Source organism: Chinchilla lanigera, unplaced genomic scaffold, assembly GCF_000276665.1.
Source record: "Chinchilla lanigera isolate Chin_1 unplaced genomic scaffold, ChiLan1.0 scaffold00039, whole genome shotgun sequence".
In the NCBI taxonomy this organism is placed as follows: Eukaryota; Metazoa; Chordata; class Mammalia; order Rodentia; family Chinchillidae; genus Chinchilla; species Chinchilla lanigera.
This window is the reverse complement of record NW_004955440.1, coordinates 19,356,827-19,377,640: the sequence shown is the minus strand read 5'-3', so window position 1 is coordinate 19,377,640 and position 20,814 is coordinate 19,356,827. Positions and strand designations below refer to the sequence as shown.

Sequence of the window (20,814 nt, the reverse complement as noted above, 5' to 3'; positions counted from 1 at the left end):
TTCTAAACACTGAACAGCACATGAATTCCTCCAAATCAGTAAATGCTGTCCGTTCAAATACATACTTAAATAATAATATTAGAGTGAATTTCATTTGAAATATTAGAAATGTGAAACAAAAAAATTTCACACAACAATGTACTTTATTTTGTTCACTGGTTAGTTAGCCCCTCCTTCCATTCTTTAAGGTTAACAGGTGAAGACTGACATGTTTTGCCTATCGACAGCTATACTCTGCTGCTCTGGAAGGAAAATAAACTGCATCCCCAAGACTTGGAAGTAAAATCACGATTATGACATCGATAAGTGTGTAAGTCATCTAGGCAGCCTTTCTTATTGCTTATCCTATTAAAGGGTCAAGAACAGGATGAATCTATAAATAAACCTCCGGACTACCAACTAGGACGGTGAACCTTTAAGCAGTTTAGCTTCTGCATTTTTCAGTAACTGATTTTACCCTTACATCCTTCAGCCTAGCAGCTTTTAGATGTCCAGTTTTAGTTATTAAAATTTCCTTTAAAATACGTTAGAAATGCAATGCCCTAAGAACAAGGACAGTAACAGGTGGTTGAAGAATTCTAGAGGAAAGGGAGTGCTGTGGGCAAACACACGATGCACAGCTCACAGCCCAGTATGAAAACATCTTCAGGCAGCATGCAAAGGCAAACTGTAAATACCAAGACTCGAGTCGCTTGGCTCCAGAGGACCTCTTCTCCTTCCGTTTGTTTTCTGATGTTCTGTGTTCTAAATGTCTCACAATATATTTTTATTTTTTTGAGAATGGTACCCTGTCATAGCCCCCAAATTTGGGTCAAGATAAGGATATGCCATTTTCAACCTTATACTTGAATTAGTCTTTATGTGAGCAGTATCAGAACCTGTCACTTTACACCTACATAAGCTGAAGGGTTACGTTAAATCTGCGTAAGCTTAAGGGCTAGTTAAGAGATTGTAATGCTGCACAGAGCTCAACCTTATTCCATTATGAGCTGCTTACCGAGTTTAAAGGGCACACGCTCCCTTAAGTTACTTAAAGGTTTTAGTTCAGAGCAATTGCACAGCTTTTAACTTCTCACTGGAAATGGCATGTAATTTATGAGCTGAGTAGAATATTATTTCAATTATTTAAGTAAAATATAAACATGTAAGACATTAAGATACAGCTGTCTGGTATCAGTAACTTGATGCTTCTTTTGATGATCTTACATGATAATAGAGAAAACTGGATACCACATTTGCTTCTACATCTTCCAAAGGAAAAAGGAAATTTACAAATAGAAATGCTGTAATAACCATCACATAACAGTGTTAAGTAAGAGACCTTTAAAAACGGGCAATTTTAGGAATATGTGCATTGTTAAATCCTAAAACTTTTATTGGAAATGAACAGAGAAGTACAGTACATAAAATATGCTTCAAAAATAATTTTGTTTGATGACAAGTAGTTTGTACATCTGCAACAACTTTGGGACTCTAATTATTGGAGAGAAAATGCCTTCTAACATAGAGAAGATAGCTGTTCACAGTCTCCCAGTAATAGTTCGTGTGGTTAGTGACAGGCAGTAAGGAAGAAAAGGCTTTGAATAAATGACTGTTGTGCATTAACAGTTCAACACTAACTCATTATCAGGATGTCCATCTTAAATTATTTATACATGGCTGCACAAAATTGAATTGAGAAGTAGTGTTTGGTGAATGTGCCCTTCAGTTTCCATGGAAACAGATGCTGGCTTGTATTTCTTTAAAGCTGATTTTAAAGTGGAAAACTACAGCACATTAATACCCAGAAAGCTCAAAACTTAATATATTCCATAGATTTAAAAAAATAATTTATTGTCTCTGTGAAACAACAGCTGATAGCGTGCCATATAGCTCGTGTATGGCACCTTTAATTTCTACTGATTCTCTTTTCCTGTATGATCACCTCTAGTCACCCTCTGCCCATTTCAGTAGAATGGCTTAATAGCAAACATCCTTCTTCAGTTAGACTCCCATCCTGAGAATATGACACAGGTTTTAGCTGAAGCTCTTATTTAATAAAAGCATTTTAAGTAAATAAAATATAAAAAAATCAGCTATTCTCTCTGTTATAATAAAATAGCAAGCTTTAGTGTTAGACAGCAGGTATTTGAAGCCTGATTTCAATAATTATCTATTTGACTCATATGCAAATCACACAGACATACAAACAGATCAGTTTCCTTATAAGGACATAACAAAACCCAAATCATAGAGTTGTTATTTTGATATAATGTGATTCATATACAGTACCTAGAACAAATTTTAAGATGAAATCATTAAATGGTGGCTATGATAAATATAATACCTACTGTGTGGCATGCATCGTGCTACATGCTCTACCCCTACTTATCAGCATAACCCTGTATTAGAATCTCCATTCTGCTGATAGAAGTACTGAAAGGTGAGGCCAGAATTTGAACCTTTCTCTGCCTGATTCTAGACCCTGGGATTTTTCCTGTATGTCATGCTACCTCTTGTGGACATGTTTCAAAAATACTGACAATGGAAGGTCTCTCCTTAAAACTTTTTCATGGGTTGGAGATGTGACTCAGTGGTAGAAATCTTGCCTTGCATGCACAAGACCCTGGGTTTGATCCTCAGCACCATACACATAAAAGTTTTTCACAAAGGATTTTTAGAAATTAAAGTATGGCAACCTGATCCACTACAGAAAATAGCTAATTTAATAGAGTAGGCTGTAGAAAGGAATTTTTCCATACTATGTATATATATTACTTTTTAAGGAAGTCAGTTAGGTTTCCTTGGTGTAGTTCAGGAAAGTATACAATTAGATTTTTAATTTGGAAATAAACATCTTATTCTGGTTCAATGTCCTGAGTCTTTCTCAGGATTCACCTGAGGGTCCAAAGGAATTTGCAAACATTCTTCTTTGCTGGGTTTTGTCTTTGTTTAGCCCCGGAGCACAACCCCTTCTTTAAGGAAAAGGAATCACTGTTTACTGATCATCTGTGTTCACTGACCACAGTGAGGGAAGTACTTTATTAGAAGAGAAACTCACCCCTCTTCTAAGTGTACAGTAAGGAGCCTGGTTAAACAGACTTCACAAAAGCCATGGGAATGTTAGGCATTTTATCAAAGATCTTCTGTTGATTGTAATGCAAAGCTTAATTTATTTTAAAAATAATTCTCATATAATCTGTGCATTGCATATAAATCCTTGTGAGATCAGCACTCACATGGGTATATCACATTTAAAATAAACAGCAGAAGTACTCCCTTGTAGAAACAAATAAACAGCAATAACAAAACAATACTCTGAAGGGCAGAGCTATCTACAGTCATATACCTAGAAAGTATGAGTCAGTGTTATTACACACAAACCTTTTCAATGCATTATTCAGATTAAAATGTGAACCATAGACTTGATGAACAAATATAGGCATAGTCAATGGGGAACTAGAGACTGGTCTACGAGGCTGAATAAAGCATAGAAAGCAATCACTAAAAACCATTCAGGAGGGTTTCGTGCAGGTGAAGTATGTTTTCCTTCATTATTATCTATTTAATTATACACAAATGTTTAAGAAGTCTCAGAGCACTAAACAGGATGATTAACTAAGTATTTATATAGATCAAAAGTTGATCTATATAACTTGCTAGAGTCTGCCATCTTGACCTACAAATGTAGCCATTTAAACCCAACATCCTGCTTAATTCATAAATTATTTGCTAGGTGCATTGTGTCATTCCTGGTAAAATGCTTCCATAAGCACTAATATTAAATTAACTTTGACTTAAAAACCTAGTATCTTTCAAGAAATCACTAGTATGGATCATATAATTAAATGTATAAATAATTCTGTTTTGAACATTTAAATATATATTGATACATGTTGCAGATTTATGATGAAGCCAGTTATATAGTGCTGGATAAAATAATTTGGAAAAATGCTCTAGATCAATGAAAGTCTTATCACTTTGATAATAATACAGAGACATGACTTGCAGCATTTATGCACTTTTGCATGTGTGTGTGAAGAGTTTCACAGAGTATTTCAGCTGACTCTGTCATATTTTAATAGAATATCAAAGCATAGATGATAAAACAACTCTCTTCTATTAAGCAGACTTTAATACAATTTACAAAAATTTAAAATATTTTGGTGCCAGTATTCTCACTATTTGATTTTAATTAAAAAGACATATTTATTTTTCAAAAATGTATTATTTAAATTATCATTCAATTGATTATTACATTTTCTAATGAATTATGAAGCTTAAATTCTTAGTTTTAGTTTCATACAGTAGTAATTCTAGCCCATGTAAACAAAAAGCTCCTTGGAGTTCATAAAAAATTTTAACAGATTTGTATGACCAAAAGTTTTAGAAACATTCATAAAGAAACAAGAAAGTGTCATTTCTTCAGTCTTAAAATTTCCCCTTACTTTTACAGTTCCCTACAATTAGGACCTTTATTGCCCTTGAAAAAATGTCATTTAAATAGAGCTATTTAAAAACCCTTACAGCATTTTATTCAGTACATGAAAAAATATTGAGCTCTTTAGAAATTGCTCCATTTGCAAAATACATTTATAACTTAACCGAAATAAATAATTCATACCTCACCAAGTGAATAATAACGTCTCGGGATCTGGGAGTCTGGATAGATGTTTTCTAGGTACCAAGAAAAGGGCTTACACTTCAGATTTTCTCTGAGTGTTTTTCTGACTGACACATCTCCATAATCCACTTTGACAACACCTGGAATTTTTCAGAGAAACACAAATCAGTTTGTGCTATTTTCATTTCAGCACAGTTTCACTCTATTTACTCTGTTAGCACGTTTTTCTCTATAATTATAATCCTATCAAATTCAAATGCACGCGCAGCTGCTACTACTCTGATTTTCTTAGTACCATCCAATTAGTACATTAAATAGACAGAAAAACAGTTCTTCCATTGGGTATAACTTTTGAAATGCAAACATTTATCACTAAATACTCATAATTGTTGGATTCAATAAGTATCAGCTAAATATAAATTGGTATTAATTTACTGTCTAATAATCAAAGCTTAACTAAACTGTAACATGCCTGTTTTTCTTTAATAAAAATTTCAGAATTTTTGTTAATGCTCATTTATTCATCATGTGTATATTTTATGAGAAATTTATACAAATATGATCCTCACAATGACTGCAAATGTGTTTTAACTTTCTTTTCTCCTTCCATCTAGGTTACAGACTTGATTTTTTCTCCATAGACTTTTGTTTGATTTTATATTATGAGTTACTGAAAATTACACCAAATCCTTGGAAAAACTGGTAAATAAATAAGTATGAAGAAAGCATCATAAACGAAACGAACAAGAAAAATTCATACATGTAATTACATTGTTTAATTTTATTTCATATAATAGCAAAATTTTTGAAATCAAAATAAATATTTTCATTGAAGATCATAAAAGAATGTTTTTAAAAAATAATAACAATGTGTCCAATTTTTATATAAAGCCTGTGGTGACATGATTCACTCATTTTTATCAATACTAAAAATAACATTTGATTCGAATGACTAAATAACTGTCACAAGTTAGCAATTATTTCTCAGCTCACTTTGAAAAGATTTGAAAGTTTAACTCATTTTTTTTAAGGCCAGTAAGTAGCCACGGCTGGTGGGGTGAGGGTGAGGGCAGTGACTTAGCATTTGGGATATTCTGTACAAGCAGCAAAGCAAATTGATCGCTGTGTAAAATAAGGAGCAATTATTTAAGAAACCTAAATATTGGTGGCTAATCACATTATCATGATATAACTTTCAATGCCTGTTACTCAATAGTTCCATGTCCTTTCTGCCTTCAGATTTTTTTTTCAAAATTGAATGCTATAGTACTGTTAGAAAACAGCAAAACCATTTCTTTCCAGAAGAAAATATTGATTTTCCTAGCTGGTATTTGGACAGAAAATAACAATGCCTTTGAGCTTTTTAAACAGTTGAGTATTTGCTCTTAAAAGTTCTCTATCCAGAACTTCCAATGTGGAGTGCAACCCTGAAATGAACAGGCTGGAAAATAATTTTGTATTTATAGAAATGACCACCAAAATAATATCTTACTATGCTGTCACTGCAGCTGAAATGATCATAATATATTAACCTCAAAATTATCTATCAATTATATATTCTATGATGCCCAGGCACAAAGCACTGTGCCCTCGGAGAGCTTGCTCCCTGGTTAGTTTTACTATTCCGGTTTCATGCATGAGGTACATGAATTTAATTGGGAGGGAATACTTGATATCAGCATTCTTCCTCTTTTTCAAGTTAAAATTGAATTGTCTTGGCCTCAGAACATTTTCTTGTAGAGGTTGGATGAGTGTTTTTCTGACTGGAGGGCACGTCTAAAGATTTATTTAGATATCATTTTATAGTAGCTCAGATAGAAGAGTCATGCAAGCAGGAGTTGGCAAAGGGTGATTGATGGGGGATAATAGAATATGCCGAGGAAACCCAAAACCTTTTTAAAGGTAAGTGGCTTCTTACTGGTCCTGGCCAGGAACTGTGGAGAGAGAAATGTCTCAACAACAGAAGACACTGCAGCCCTCTCTGCCTTATCCACAGGGATCAGGACCAAGGAGCCCTTGAAGCTCAGCAGATGCAGCCACAAGATGCAGGAATTTCTCGTGCTTGTATGCTTCAGTGACTGTGAAACAGTGCCTGGATCAGTTTATCTAGTTCTGTGCTGAAAATAGCTGTTCATTCGTGCCCCAAACTCTTATCTGCAAACCAAACCTCTAGAGCATTGTTCCAGCAAACTTAACAGGATCTCACACAGGCAACTCGTAGATGACACCAAAAGAACAAGTTTAAATTCTTAGTGAACTTTAGAAAGGGGTCATAGTACAAGGTAAACACCATAAAATTTTATTCACTAAAATTATTGCAGAATATTTACCAATATGAAAAACGAGGTGGATACTCTGGTAATGGAATGATTTAGAACCCACCATAGACATAAGCAGAAAACAACCTTTTTACGACGTATCGGATTCAGGATGCCGGGACAAAGAGAAAGTACTGAAAAGTGTTACAGGGCAGCGCCAAATTCCCCATGAAGTCAAAACCCTCCAGACTAGCAGCAGATTTATCCACACAAAACTGAAAGGTCGGGAAAGCATGGAGTGAGATTTTTAAAACCTTAAAGAAAATAAAGCTAATCTAGATTAGTATACCCTACAAAGCTGTCCTTCAAAACTGAAGGAGAAATAAAGACCTTCTGTGATCACAATAACCACAGAATCAATTAAACATAACCAAATAAGAGCCACAAGCACATACATATTGAATAATACACCCTTGGACAATCAGTGGGTCACAAAAGAAACCAGACAAGAAATGGAAAATTTCCTAGAATCAAATGATAGTTGAAACACAACACAGCAGAGTCTATGGGACACAATGAAAACAGTTGTAAACATGAAGTTGACTACTATGTATGCCTACAATGGAAAAACAACAATACCAAATGCATTGCTAGGTCCTAGAAAAGCACAACCCAAACCCAAAACTGTAGAAAAAATTAATTACCGAGATTAGAGCAGAAATTAATGAAATTGATATAAAAGTAAAGCCATGCAAATATCAATTCACTGAAAAATTTGTTCTTTGAAAGGAGAAACAAGATTGATAAACCCTTAGCTAATCTCACCAAAAGAAAGAGAAACTAAGTCAAATAAATTACAACTGGAAAAAATAATAAAATTACAACAGACAGCACTGAAATCCAGAGGATTATTTGAAACAATTTTAAAAAGGTCTAACCAAAGAAACAAAGAATCTGGAAGAAAAGGATAACTTTTTAGGCACATGTAACTTACCAAAAGTAAACCAAGAAGGTATAACAATCCAGAAGAGACCGATAACAATAAGATTGATGCAATAATGAAAAGAAAGAAAAGCATTAGACCTGATGGATTTAACACTGAAGTTTACCAGAATTTTAGAGAAGAACCATTGTCAAAACTCCTCAAACTTTCTTTATATAACTGAAAGCGAAAGGATGCTTTCAGACTCATTCCACGAAACGAGCATTACCCTGATACCAAAAATGGATAAGAATGCAACAAAGAAGTAAACTATGGGCCAATATAGTTGGAAAACTTCGGTGAAAAAGGTCTCAGTAAGATCCGTGCAAACAGGATATAACAGCGCACTTAAAAGATCATTCACCATAAGCAAGTGGACTTTTGCCAAGGGATATAAGGATGGTTCAACATAAATAAGTCAATAAATGTAATACACAACATAAATAAAATGAATTATATCACATGATCATCTCAACAGATGCTTCAACAAATTTCAATATCTGTTCATGATGAAAACCCTACTGAAAATAAACGCAGAAGGACCTTATTTTAAAGTGATAAAAGTTGTATACGAAAAACTCAGCCAACATCTTACTGAGTGGAGAAAACATGAAAAGCATTTCCTCTGAAATCAGCAATGAGACTTCAGGGTCTATTCTCACTGTAGTTCAATATAGTACTTGAAACTCTCAGTCAAGCCAGAAAATGGAGTAAAAGGAACAAAAGCGGGAAAGGAAGGAGTTACATTATGTCTGTTTGAAGATGACAAGAGTGTTTTATAAAAAAAAAAAACCCAAAATTTTTAGTTGAAAACTTCTAGATCTGACAAATAAATTCAGTGAAGTTGCAGGACACAAGATAAACACATGAAAACTAATAGTGTTTCTGTACGCTAATAATGATCCCACCAAAAAGAAAAATCCGGAGAACAATTCCACTCCAGACAGCTTCAAAAAATACAAAGACCTAGGAACCAACCTGAACACAGTAATTATAGAACTCTGAACAAGGAAATTGAAGAGGGCATTGGAAATTAGCAAGTCAATTATTGTTGGATTGGAAAAATTAATATTATTTATATGGCCATATTACTAAAACAATCAACAGATTCATGCAATTCTTGCTTAAACACCAACAAAATTCTTCACAAAACTAGAAAAATACATCCAAAATTCAAAGGCCACAAGGAAAAATACGGTATAATCAAAGCAATTCTGAGCAAACAGGACAAAGCAGGAAGCACAAAATATTTCAAGTTACACTATAAAGCTAGAAGAAAAAAAAAAATGTACCTGCACAAAAAGGTAGACACAGACCAATGGACTAGGACAGAAATAACCTCAAGCACCCATAGTCATTTGATTTTTGACAAAGGGACCAAAAGTGTACTTTGGAGAGTAGACAGCCTCTTCAACAATGTTCAGGAAACTTGTTACTCATATGGAGAAGATAAAACTAGATCTCTATCTCTCATTCTGTACCAAAATATAGACACAATGGATCGAAGCTCTCAATGTTAAAACAGAATCACTCGATCTTCCTGAAGATAAAATAGAAGATAACTCTAATGAAGATAAAGTCATAGGCAAGGATTTTTTGAACAGAAACTCACGGGCACAAGAAATATTGCTGCAAATCAACAAATGGGATCATATCAAATTAAAAAGCTTCTGCACAGCAAAGGAAACAAGCAACAAAAGGAAGAGATAACCTAGGAAATGGAAAAAAAAAATTGCCAGCTACTCCTCAGATGGAAGACTAACATCTAGAATATACAAAGAATTAAACAAAATTAGACCCTCCAAAATAAAAGACCCAATTAAAATACTGTGAAACAAAAATGACTAGATGTTTTTCAAAGGAAGTACATGTGGCCAATAAATACAGTATATTAAAAATGTTCAACATCGCTGGCTACTAGCGGAATGCAAATGAGAACTACTTTGCAACGCCATCTTACCCTAGAAAGAATGGCTGTCATTAACCAAGTGTAGCAATAACAGTGCTGGTGAGGACGTGGGGGAAAAGGAACTCTTCCCCATGTGGGGAGGGTAAATTAGTACATTTACTGTGCAAATCAGTGTGCAGCTTCCTCAAACATCTAAAAATATAAATTCCATTATACATAGCTATCCCCCTTCTAAGTATCTTTCCCAAAGGGTTGAAATTATCATATTACTGGGATACATGTATACCCACGTTTATAGCAGCACAATTTATAACAGGTAGATCTTGGAAGCAGCATATATGTCCAACAGATGAATGGATGAAGAAAATGTCTTTATACACAATGGAGTGCTAATTACTCTACCATAAAGAAAATTTGAGGAATTCATAGATAAATGAATGCAATTTGAGAACATAACATCAAATTAAATGAGCCAGACATACAAGCTTAAATATCACATGATTTCTTTTATAGGAGAAAATCAAAGTGTACACATGCGAATGAGGAGCAAAATGGAAGACGGACGAATAGAAAGTGGGCGAGGCTCAGACAGCCACTCAAGTGACCTATTCTGCTGTTTCAAACACGTCTGAAGATATATGTTAATGGGTCAGTTATACAAGTGTCTCCAAGTTCATTAGGAAAACGCTGGTTGAAATCTGCTTGTTTTTTCTAAGCGTGAAGTATTTCTGTCAGTGTTTGTACTCTGAGTAACTACTTTGACAATAATAATGCATAGTGTATTAATGATGTTATTCTTTATAACAATAAATTTTTTTCATAAACTAGAAAAGAAAAAGAAGTAGATAAAAAAATTAGAACAAAATAATGTTTAGCATTAACTGCCCCTGTTTAGCATAAGTACAAACACAAGTGTGTACGTGTACACGCAGACATATATACACAGCCTGTGGTTGTCAATGCTTTCAATTTTCCCCTTTCTAGATTACTAAATTCTGTTTTAAATTTTTCTGTAATGAATAGCATAAGTAGATCTTAAATATGTTACAGAAAGTAATTTTTAAAAGACATGGATAAATTTATTGTCTCTACCTTATGGAAAAATCTTTAATATCTAACCTGCCAATAATACTAAGATTAAAGTTATATGGTAATATTTTTTAAAACTACATCCAAAACCTAGATATAAAAATAGAAATTTTGATTTTGTTGGAATATAACACATAGGAACATTTAAAGCTGTAGGCACAAAGACTTCCTGAACCAAACTCCATTAGTGAATGAAATAATATCAAGAATCAACAAATGGGACTACATGAAATAAAAAAGCTTCTGCACAGCAAAGGAAATAACTATCATGTGAAAAGACAACCCACGGATCGCAAAGTCAATGTTTGCCAGCTACCTCTCTGATAGAGTATCAGAAGAGTGTCAGGTGCCCTTCTCATAGAATGAATACTTATGCCTAAAACTTCACCTTCTTGAAACAAACACCCCAAATGAAGTGAGTAGCCACTTTTAAAAAGAAGTATAAAGGGTCAGTTGTGCCCCCCAAAATATTCAACATCTTTAGCTTTTAGGGGAATGCAAACGAAGGCAGTACTGAGGTTCTCTGTTATCCTAGTCAGAATGACTATCATCAAAAACACAAAAAGCAGCAAATGCATTCAAGGGTTTGGGGAAAAGCAAGCCCTCTACATGTTGGAGGGACTGTGGACTAGTACAGCCACCACAGCGATCAATGTGCAGATGTCCCAGGAAACTAAAGATAGAAACTGCATTTGATGCAGCCACACCGGTCCTGGGTCATTCCTGAAAGAACGACATGATCCTATAGCGATGCGTGCATACTCCTCTTCAGAGCAACAAGGTTCTAATAGCTGATCGCAGGAAACAGCCTAGACACCAGTCCGCAGGTAAACGGGTGAAGAAACTCTGGTGCGTATCCCCACTGGAAAGCATTCTTTTCATAAAGAACGAAATTATGTTATTTCCAGGAAAACAAATAACTTGAGACCACGATGCTATGCAAACAAGTCAAAAACAAAAGTTAAATATCTCATGACTTGTTTTATATGAGAAGTCTAAAATAAAAACAAATGAATAAAAATAAAGGGAAGGTGGTAGTAAACCTATTACACAGCTTAAATAAAGAATTTACTTTTGGGATATTTTGTAAACCACAAAAATAGAAAATCATCTTTCATTTTGTTATTTATTTTGAAAAACTGTTTTCCGATGCCTTACAAATAAAAATCTGCTCCTTTAAAAAATAACAATAGCACATTTTTTATTTTGTGTTACACGTTTATGCTTTTTATTTCATTTTATTTTGAATACATGTTTGCAGTATGTAACGACGACAGTCATCAGGGGAGGTGGCGATGTGCATAACACATGTGCATTCTTTCACCCCTTCCCCTCCTCTACCGCATCCCTCTCACCTCTCGGTCACCTTCCCTTTTGCACAAGATTGATCTCTTTCTTTCTTCTTATTTTCCTACAGAATTCACTTATATTTTGGGTTTTCATATAAAAGCAGTCATACCATGTTTAAGCTTGTGTATCTGATTTATTTAACTTAACTCTGTCTCTAGGTGTGTCCGTTTTCCTACAGATCACTCAAGTTTATCCTTCTTCAGGGCAGAGTAGTACTCCACTGTGTGTAGATGCCACATTTTCAGCACTAAATCATCTGTTTGTTGAGGGACGTATAGACCGCTGCCAAGGTGTGACCCTATGAACTGGGCTGCTGTAACACTGTATGAAAGTATTGCTGTAATTCAACACTTTTAACTCTTTAAGGAAGATACCTACAAGTGGCACGGTTAGGTTGAGCAGAATTTCTAGTTTTAGTTAATTTTGATGATTTGGTTAGAATAATCTCAAGAAGCAAAATACTTTGGTAATTCACATGTTATTTTAAACACAACCAGCCCTGCACATACGTGGGCTTTACATCTACAGAGTCAATACACTGTAGACCAAAAATTGCAGTGATTGTGAACATTTTTTCTTGTCATTATTCCTCACATAATGTGTCTACTCTTTCTGTACCACACACACCACACCAGCTGGTGCAGTTTAGGGTGATTAAAGGTTTCTGGAAGAGTGCATTACACCGTAAAGATTCCCGGCGTCAGTTGTTATGAGACACTTGAACGCGTGCAGACTGTAGCGTCTTCCCGGAGTCCTGGAAAGACTCTCGCACAGGTGCCCATGAATAGCGGCGTACACACTCCTATGGCAAAGCCGCTTCCTTGAACCTGTGCTCCCGGGACATGTTTTGCCCTTTGTGGACTTCCTGGACAACTGTAGCTTCAATAATTAATGTCTACTTAAATTAATGGACAATTAAATGCATCAGACTGGTATCTAAAAGGATTTTTATGATAACTTCTGGTTAAATCAGAAAAGGACCAAAATGAAAATTTGCTGAATGGTTTTAGAAATTTGGAAGAAAAGCTTAGGGGCTGGGGATATAGCTCAGTGGCTTAAGTGCCTTCATGGCAATTGTAAGGTTCTGAGTTCGATTCTTGATACCAAAAAAAAAAAAAAAAAAGAAAGAAAGCAAGAAAGAAAAGGAAAAACTTAGGTATAGTAATGGGTCATTATTTTAAGAAAACCTATAGGGTAAACCATCTAGATAGCATATGAGTGACAGTGGATGGAAAACATATATACACAGTAAATGTTTCAAAAAAAAAAAACAGTCTCCAAATGTAAAGTTACTTGATCAATTTATTTTACTTTTAAAATTTTTATAATTGTACATGAATGATGTATGATCAAAGCTGTGTCTAAATTCTTTATTGGGGATAAAATAATTTTAGAGGAAAAGGAAGTTCTATATTAGAGTGTCAGAAACTTTTTAATAAAGGCATGTTTCATAGTGGTGCTCTTTCAACTGGTGATAGTTTAAATCAGATAAAATACAGTACTTATACATTTGTCATCTGGTCACATTTTAAAAAGAAATAATAAGCAAAACAAAGCCAACAGGTGTCTTTACTACAGGATTTCTCAGAACATTTGTTATTCTAAAGTCACTGTGCATAACCAAAGCAGATATTATTTCCCAAACTTATTCAGTCTCTTCCACAATTTGAGAAAATGCTTCATTGAAAATTGAAGGCAGCTTTATTGTATTTTTTATATTTAACAAAATATTAGTCACTCACAAGGTATAAACTAATTCTCACAGAGAAAATGTTTGTTGAAAAGTGCAGTTATTTCCATGTTCCTCAATGGTTTGCTAATAATTTGATTTTAATTACACAAGAGGATGGTAGTAGAAGCAAGCCGATGTGTTTGGCGATGTGTGTATTTGCACTCAGTTCCCGGAGCAGTATCTGGCTCCAGTAGATATGCCCCGTATGTGTACTGTTTTATCTGTGCACCCTTCCTACTCTTTCTTATTCTTCATCTCATTCTAGCACGTGTCTGTATATACAAAAATATATCTGGAACTCTTGCTTTATGATTTAAATTTCTGCTTAATATTTAATGAAAGTGTTTTGAAATTATTTCAACTTGAATATGTTATTTATAAGACAGATATGGAAAAATGTTTATATAAAATTTGGCCGCAAATTGTTATTTGGTCTCAGAAAGAATATCATAACACTAATTTTTTTTTTTTTTATTTTAAAAGGGCATTGGGCTGGGTGTGGTGGCGCACACCTGTAATCCCAGCACTTGGGAGTCTGAGGCAGGAGGATCGTTGCAAGTTCGAGACCGGCCTGGGCTACAGAGTGAGCTCAAGTCCAGCCTGAAATGCATAGCAAGTCCCTGTCTCAAAAAAAGACAAAAAACAATGAAAATAAAAGGGCATTGGTCTAGTCATTATTTAGTAAACAATCTCCTCTCCAAAGCCAATAGAGAAATCTGATTTCAGTTTTTGAACTATGAATTATTAGGGAAAAAACTTAATGACTTAGAATATAGCACATTGATTGTTCCATCTTATTAATTTAAGAAAGAACTAAGATTACATTAGGGACACATCCACTCAAGCAGAGAAGTAAAAACTGCACATGGTAACAGTATAAATGTTGGGTAAATAATGTTTCCAACAGAAATGATCTTTACATCACTCAAAACTATGAGTATTTGAGCAGAAATCAGAAAATGTGAATATGCAGATATGATTAAGATAAATTTACCACCTGCTAGCTTACTTAGAAACTAGTTTACATTAGTTAGTTTTGAATAATGCACTCCCATCTCATGCAGAATTGCGTAGTTTACGTAACCTCATAATGCTTGAGTTTCTTCATCTATTTAGTGGACATACCAATAGCTCCTTACTCTGAGTCTTATTGTGATTATTAAATGTAAAACACCGACCAACGCATGATGCATAAGCAATGATAGCTGTGACAAATTACGATTGTGCTGCTTTAATATGAGGGTGAACTTCCCTAGGCAAATAAAAAGGGTAGGCCAGTTACTTTCTGAGCCTGCACTCTTTCTTTGTGTATCAGATAATTAGTATGGAAAATTAATCACTTACTTTGGTCCAGATGCCCTGTCAGTGAAAAGCACAACATACATCACTTTCAAGGCCTCTTGCATTTGATCTACTCACATTTGTGCACTGGGGTGAAATTGACGCATATGCTACACACTGACAAAACAAACTGTGTAGTCATAGTCTCTTAGTTAGAATACACTCCTAAGACAAGCAAGAAACTAAAATTAGGCAGCAGGTCAGAATTAAAGCTGCGGTAAAAGAACCACGATGCTGATTGAGCAGCCCATCGTAAGAGCTGCTCTTGGCCCCCACTGTCAACCTGCTTCTCCCATCTGTCCTAAACCACTACCAATGAGCGAGCTGAAAACAGCTGCGTGCGTGATTTGTCACCCGCTGGGTCATCTCGTGCTTCACTCTGGCACAAACAATGACAAAAATTTCAATAAAATGAATCTGGCTTGTGCTTTTGGGGGGAATGATACCGTGACATTTTGCTGCTGGGTTTGCCATGTAGTGTGTGTCTTCTTCTAGCCCTGTGATGTCAAATGATTGATACTGGAAACAAAGCAGTTAATTTACTGTACACATAAGATACAGCTCACAAACCAGACTTAGCACTATTTGGTCTAACTTTTCACCACTAATAAAGTCAATACTCAGTCCTGCCTGACCAACTATGTCAGCTGCACTAAAATATTTTCCTGCACAATAGCTTACTTCTCTATTGCACAGAGAATTTTAACATGTTTCTCTTATTTTGTAGAGCTTTTATATTTTTTTCAATATGTCATTGGTCTAGGACTACACTGACATTTAATTCAACAAATCCTCCAGACCCATAGAGGGAACTGGGTAGCTAAAGAGGAGGGCAGAATTCCAATATCTTGAAAGGAAATAGCATGTGTGTAATGCAGTTTTTCTTTATTTTAAGTGGTGGGCTTCATTTGTCAGAGTGAAAGGAAAACATTTTGATTTATAACATAACTGTGGTATTCAAATGTATAAATTCTGGAGAGCATTAGGAACATTTGTTAAAGTAGATGCAATCTGCCATTGCTGATTTAAGTTTCTTACATTATCTCTCCTGTCTTTTAATTTTGCCTGTTGTAAATAAGTTAATATCTCAAAATCATTGCTCAAAGATGAAGGAGGCAATTGCTGGGAAATCCAGGGTAAAAATTTCGATGCAGTAAAATTCTACTCGTTAATAACAGTATACAATCACAAAACATATCAAAATTCTATTTGTGTTAGAAATGACCCTTCACGGATGAAGATCCTGAGTCTCAAGGAGGTGGCTGGATTTGGGTGAAGGGGCACAGCTAAGTGACAAGCTTGCTCTGGAAGCTACTACTCATCACTCCACAATAGTGTTCTTCACTTTACAGGTTTTGTTTCTCGATCTGTGTTAAACTGAGCTAGGTGATAGGAAGACAGTATTAAACAACAATGACATATAGTGTCTTCCTTCCTCAATTTACCTGCACTTACTTAAATCACCAGTAGCAATAAATGTTGGCAAATGTAAAATTACCCATGTGCTTGAGAGATGTACAGGACATGAAAACATTAAGGGGCTAACTGATTCTCTGGTGATCGGAGAGAAGTAGGTCACGGAAACCTCCTCAGAGGAAATGATGTTTGAGCCGAGATCTGGACATAGGTGAGCTGAGATAAAGAAGGCAGGAGAAGTATTGCCTAGCTTGGTGGGTTGGGAGGATATTGATAAAGTGTTGCTTTTCTTTGGTTGTCACCAAGGATTGCTCACCTGGCTCTTTCCGTATTATTGTTGGTACAGAGACTCCAATGGCCACTGTACAGCCCACTCCCTGACATTTGCACCCAGGCGTGACACTATCATATATGTGAATGTGAAATCTGTGATATGTTTCTAATCAAAAGAATAGCTCAGAGTTGTAAACAGCGTGTCACTTTCACGATAACATTACTCATGACTGAACTTCCATCTTGCCATTATAATGTTTGCTTTTGGCATCGCTGGCTTTGCAGAAACACAGTGCTGAGTACTGAGCTACAGCTGCCCTGTGGAGAAGCCCACCGAGAAAGACTCTCCTGGGCAACAGCATTTGAGAAACTAGAGGTTTCTGCACTACAGTGAGCAAAGAGCTGAACTCCAGCAACAGCCGCGTGAACTCGGCCTCAGACTTTCCCCCGTTGGACCCTGAGGGTGCCGCAGGTCCAGCAAACATACTGCTTGCAGCCACGTGGAAAGTTCTAATATTTGGTCCTCCTCGGCCATTCCTGTACTCCTGACCCCCAGGAAATGAGAGATGATAAATTCATGTGGTCTTAAGCCATCAAGTTTGCAGTAGTATAGTATACACTGGTAGACAGCTAATATTCTACTCCTTTGTATCATTTCAGACTTCATTTAGAATGTCTTCCTTTTGATATTGATATTATTTCATAAAAGTCGCCTAGAAAACACAGAAAATTTATGGAAGGAATATTTTAAAGTTGTTCAGATAATAATTTAACTTCTTAACATATAATTAAAATATAATTTAATTTTTGCAAATATTAACCTGTAATTATCTAAGATTGCGTGAAAAAAGATGTACTTTCACACTTTCCCAAAATAGTATACAAAATTCTAGAGATCAGTAGGCTGAAACATTGGGGAAATGGAGACTTTGATGACTATGTTTATTCACGTGAAAGAACTGTTCAGTGACACACACTAGGTCATACACACTAGGCTACAGGACTGTGGTAACTTACTTCGGTCTTTGAGGGTACAGTAGCTATACTAATTTGAACTACTTCATGGGATTATTGTGAAAAATAAACAAAATCTTTCACAGAAAGCACCTGGCACAGAGTATAAGTTGAAAATTTTTATCTCTTATCAATGCAAAAAATTATGTGATTTTTTTTCAGTTCTATAAAATTAATAAAATTATCAGTAAATTACAGAACACAATCTTCTTTATTCCAGTTTTGGAATTCTGAGATGCAAATGGAATTTTATTTCCATTCACAGTCCTTCTGTCACTTGCAATGAATGGTAAAGTAATGCGAGCCAGGGGTGCAGCTGCTTGCTTCTTCAGAGGAAAGCCACTGGGACAGCATTTCACTAATGTGCTCCGTTTCCTGAACCCTAGTCACTTCTGCCTTTTAAGCACAGTACTTAATTTTCCATAGCACCTTTCCTGCCTAGCATTTAATATCTAAGTTAAAAGTTATTTCCCAAGGCAATGTTGTAGAATTCATTGCAAATTTGTGAAAGCAGTGAAATTGTATGATTATTATATAATAAATTATAGACTTTAACTTGACAATAAGCCAATATTAGGTTTCAATATTTACAGAACACAAACACTACAAGATTTTATTTATACTTAGCAATTATTAACACATCAGTCAATAGAATACTATATGTCCTAGACAGAGCAATTAGGCAAAAGACAAACATAAAAGGCAACCTATTTGGAAAAGAGGAAATTATATTGCCCCTGTTTGTGGATGATGTAGTGAAACAAACAGAAATACAGACTTTCCCAAAAACTGCTAGAACTAATACTGTGTACTAATTCAGCAAAGTTACACCATACAAAATCAACATGCAACAATCCAAAGCATTTCTGTACACCGGTACAGAATATATGAAAAGAAAATCAAGAAAACAATACCAACCACAATAGTAACAAAATAAAACAGTAATAAATTTAACCATCCAGCCCCATATAGACTCTAAAATTACAAACATTATTATGTTTTCAGTTTATATATAAAGAATTTTCCAGCACTAGGCCTTAAGTATCCTTGTTTAAGTTATATGTTGGCCAACTTTAAGTGCAAAGAGGAAATTCTTAATCCAACCCACTGTAGAGCCATGACAAAAATACCGCAGATCGATGTTAATCCAAGAAAAATTATTTGAGCACTGTTATAACCAATTTGCCCTCTGTATTGTTTAATAGAAGTGGAATAAAATGTAGTTTTTATGTGTATAAACAGTGTTATGTTATGCACCAATAACAGAGAAGACAAATGATAATATTAAAATAAACTTCCAGGAGTTCAGGCTTTTCCTATTAGGAAGAGAATTGAAATAAGTCCTGATCTATTACATAAAATGTTAGTTATAGACCTCATTACTGTCCCAACAGGAGAGGCACAGGCTGCACATCCAAGATCATTCCCAACAGAATCAACAAAGGGGCTTCATAAAATGTGTGAAGAATTATCAGGTTTTAATGTGAACATTGAGAAAGTATAACAGAAACTACCAATCGCAGTGCGCCTGATGAGTGGTGTTTGAATAGCACTACTGCAGCTCTAATACAATTCCACTTCAGCAAAATTTACTTTGTTCTAGGTGTAGAAGCATATATTCACTAATTTATAAAATGAGTGTGATTAAAGCTATAGAGAACTCAGTTTGGAATCCTGCATTTACTGTAGTTTAGGGTACAAGTCTTATAATCTTCTTTATTTCTTTAACATAATCTTGCAGGACCATGGAAAATCCACAGAAAATACTTTCCTGTAATAAACAACTTGTAATTTCTTACATGTTTTTGGTGTAAAAGATACTGAGATTTTGATATTAAGACTACAGATTTAGGAAAGTTCAGTGAGATACAGAAGATGTTACACACACAGCTGGCACTCTTTTACCTGAATTTAAGTAAAATTCTTAAATTTCAACATTTTTGAAAAAAATCAAATGGATTTTTGTGGTGACTCAGAAAAATCAGAGAATTGTTATAGGAAAGAAATATGACTTATTTCATGCTGTATAATACCTCTTGACTGTATTTTAAGGTCTCCCCAAAGATCTCAGATTTATCTCTCCAGTGTAGCATCTAGGTCAGGACGTGTCACTAAATAGCATTAGGTGAACTCAGAACAGCAAGACTGTAATTTGCTGTGAAGACAAGATTTCCTCAGGAGAAGAAGTATATTTTTAGGAAGAAATAGTGACTTTCCTACAAATATATAAAGAAAAATACCCCATTCTATTTTAATCACTGAGCTATTGCAGGTAAAGTGAGTTTTACTATATATTTTCTTTAAAAATAGAATTTCTCTGAGTATTTAACTACTCTATATCATTTGCACTGTGAAAGAAAAAGGCAAATTATATATTCCTCTTGATCCCCTTGTGTGACATAATGTGAGCTTTATACTGTATGTTGAACAATTTGAAGGTATGCACTAATGGCTAGACTCTTCCAATACGATGCAATTTAAAGAAATTATGAAACTTCTAAGCGGTTATGCACTGCCAGCATAAAAAGAAAATTTAACGTGGACTCACATCCCCTTTATTACACGAAGAAGCCAGTAGAGGGAAGCCTTTCCCCTTTAAAATTCAATCTGCTTCAAAGGCGTGTTGCTGGATTTGCTATTCCTGGAGACAAAGTAGCTAGAAACAGCTGGCAGGAAAAGCACCACTTGCTTTTCTAAGAGCCTATCAGGAAGCCCACAATTTACCTGCTTTGTAAGTGGTTTGCAAATTGTATTATCAGAGTTAAGTGGTGTGACCTCCACGCGGTGAATGAGAGAGGGGAGAATCGACCGACTGATTCCTGAGGCCGGCTGTCGGCGGCTGCACAG

The 20,814-nt window shown here is 35.1% G+C and overlaps 1 protein-coding gene across 3 annotated transcripts in view; it reads right to left on the bottom strand.

The window, feature by feature from the left end:
- Galnt13 (polypeptide N-acetylgalactosaminyltransferase 13) overlaps positions 1-20,814 on the bottom strand; it is a 434,761-nt gene that overhangs the window by 50,843 nt on the left and 363,104 nt on the right. For all 3 annotated transcript variants that reach the window (XM_013517499.1, XM_013517497.1, XM_005390819.2), the window contains exon 10: positions 4,604-4,743. In XM_013517499.1, the coding sequence (XP_013372953.1) occupies positions 4,604-4,743 (140 nt within the window). The remainder of the gene's footprint in view (positions 1-4,603; positions 4,744-20,814) is intronic.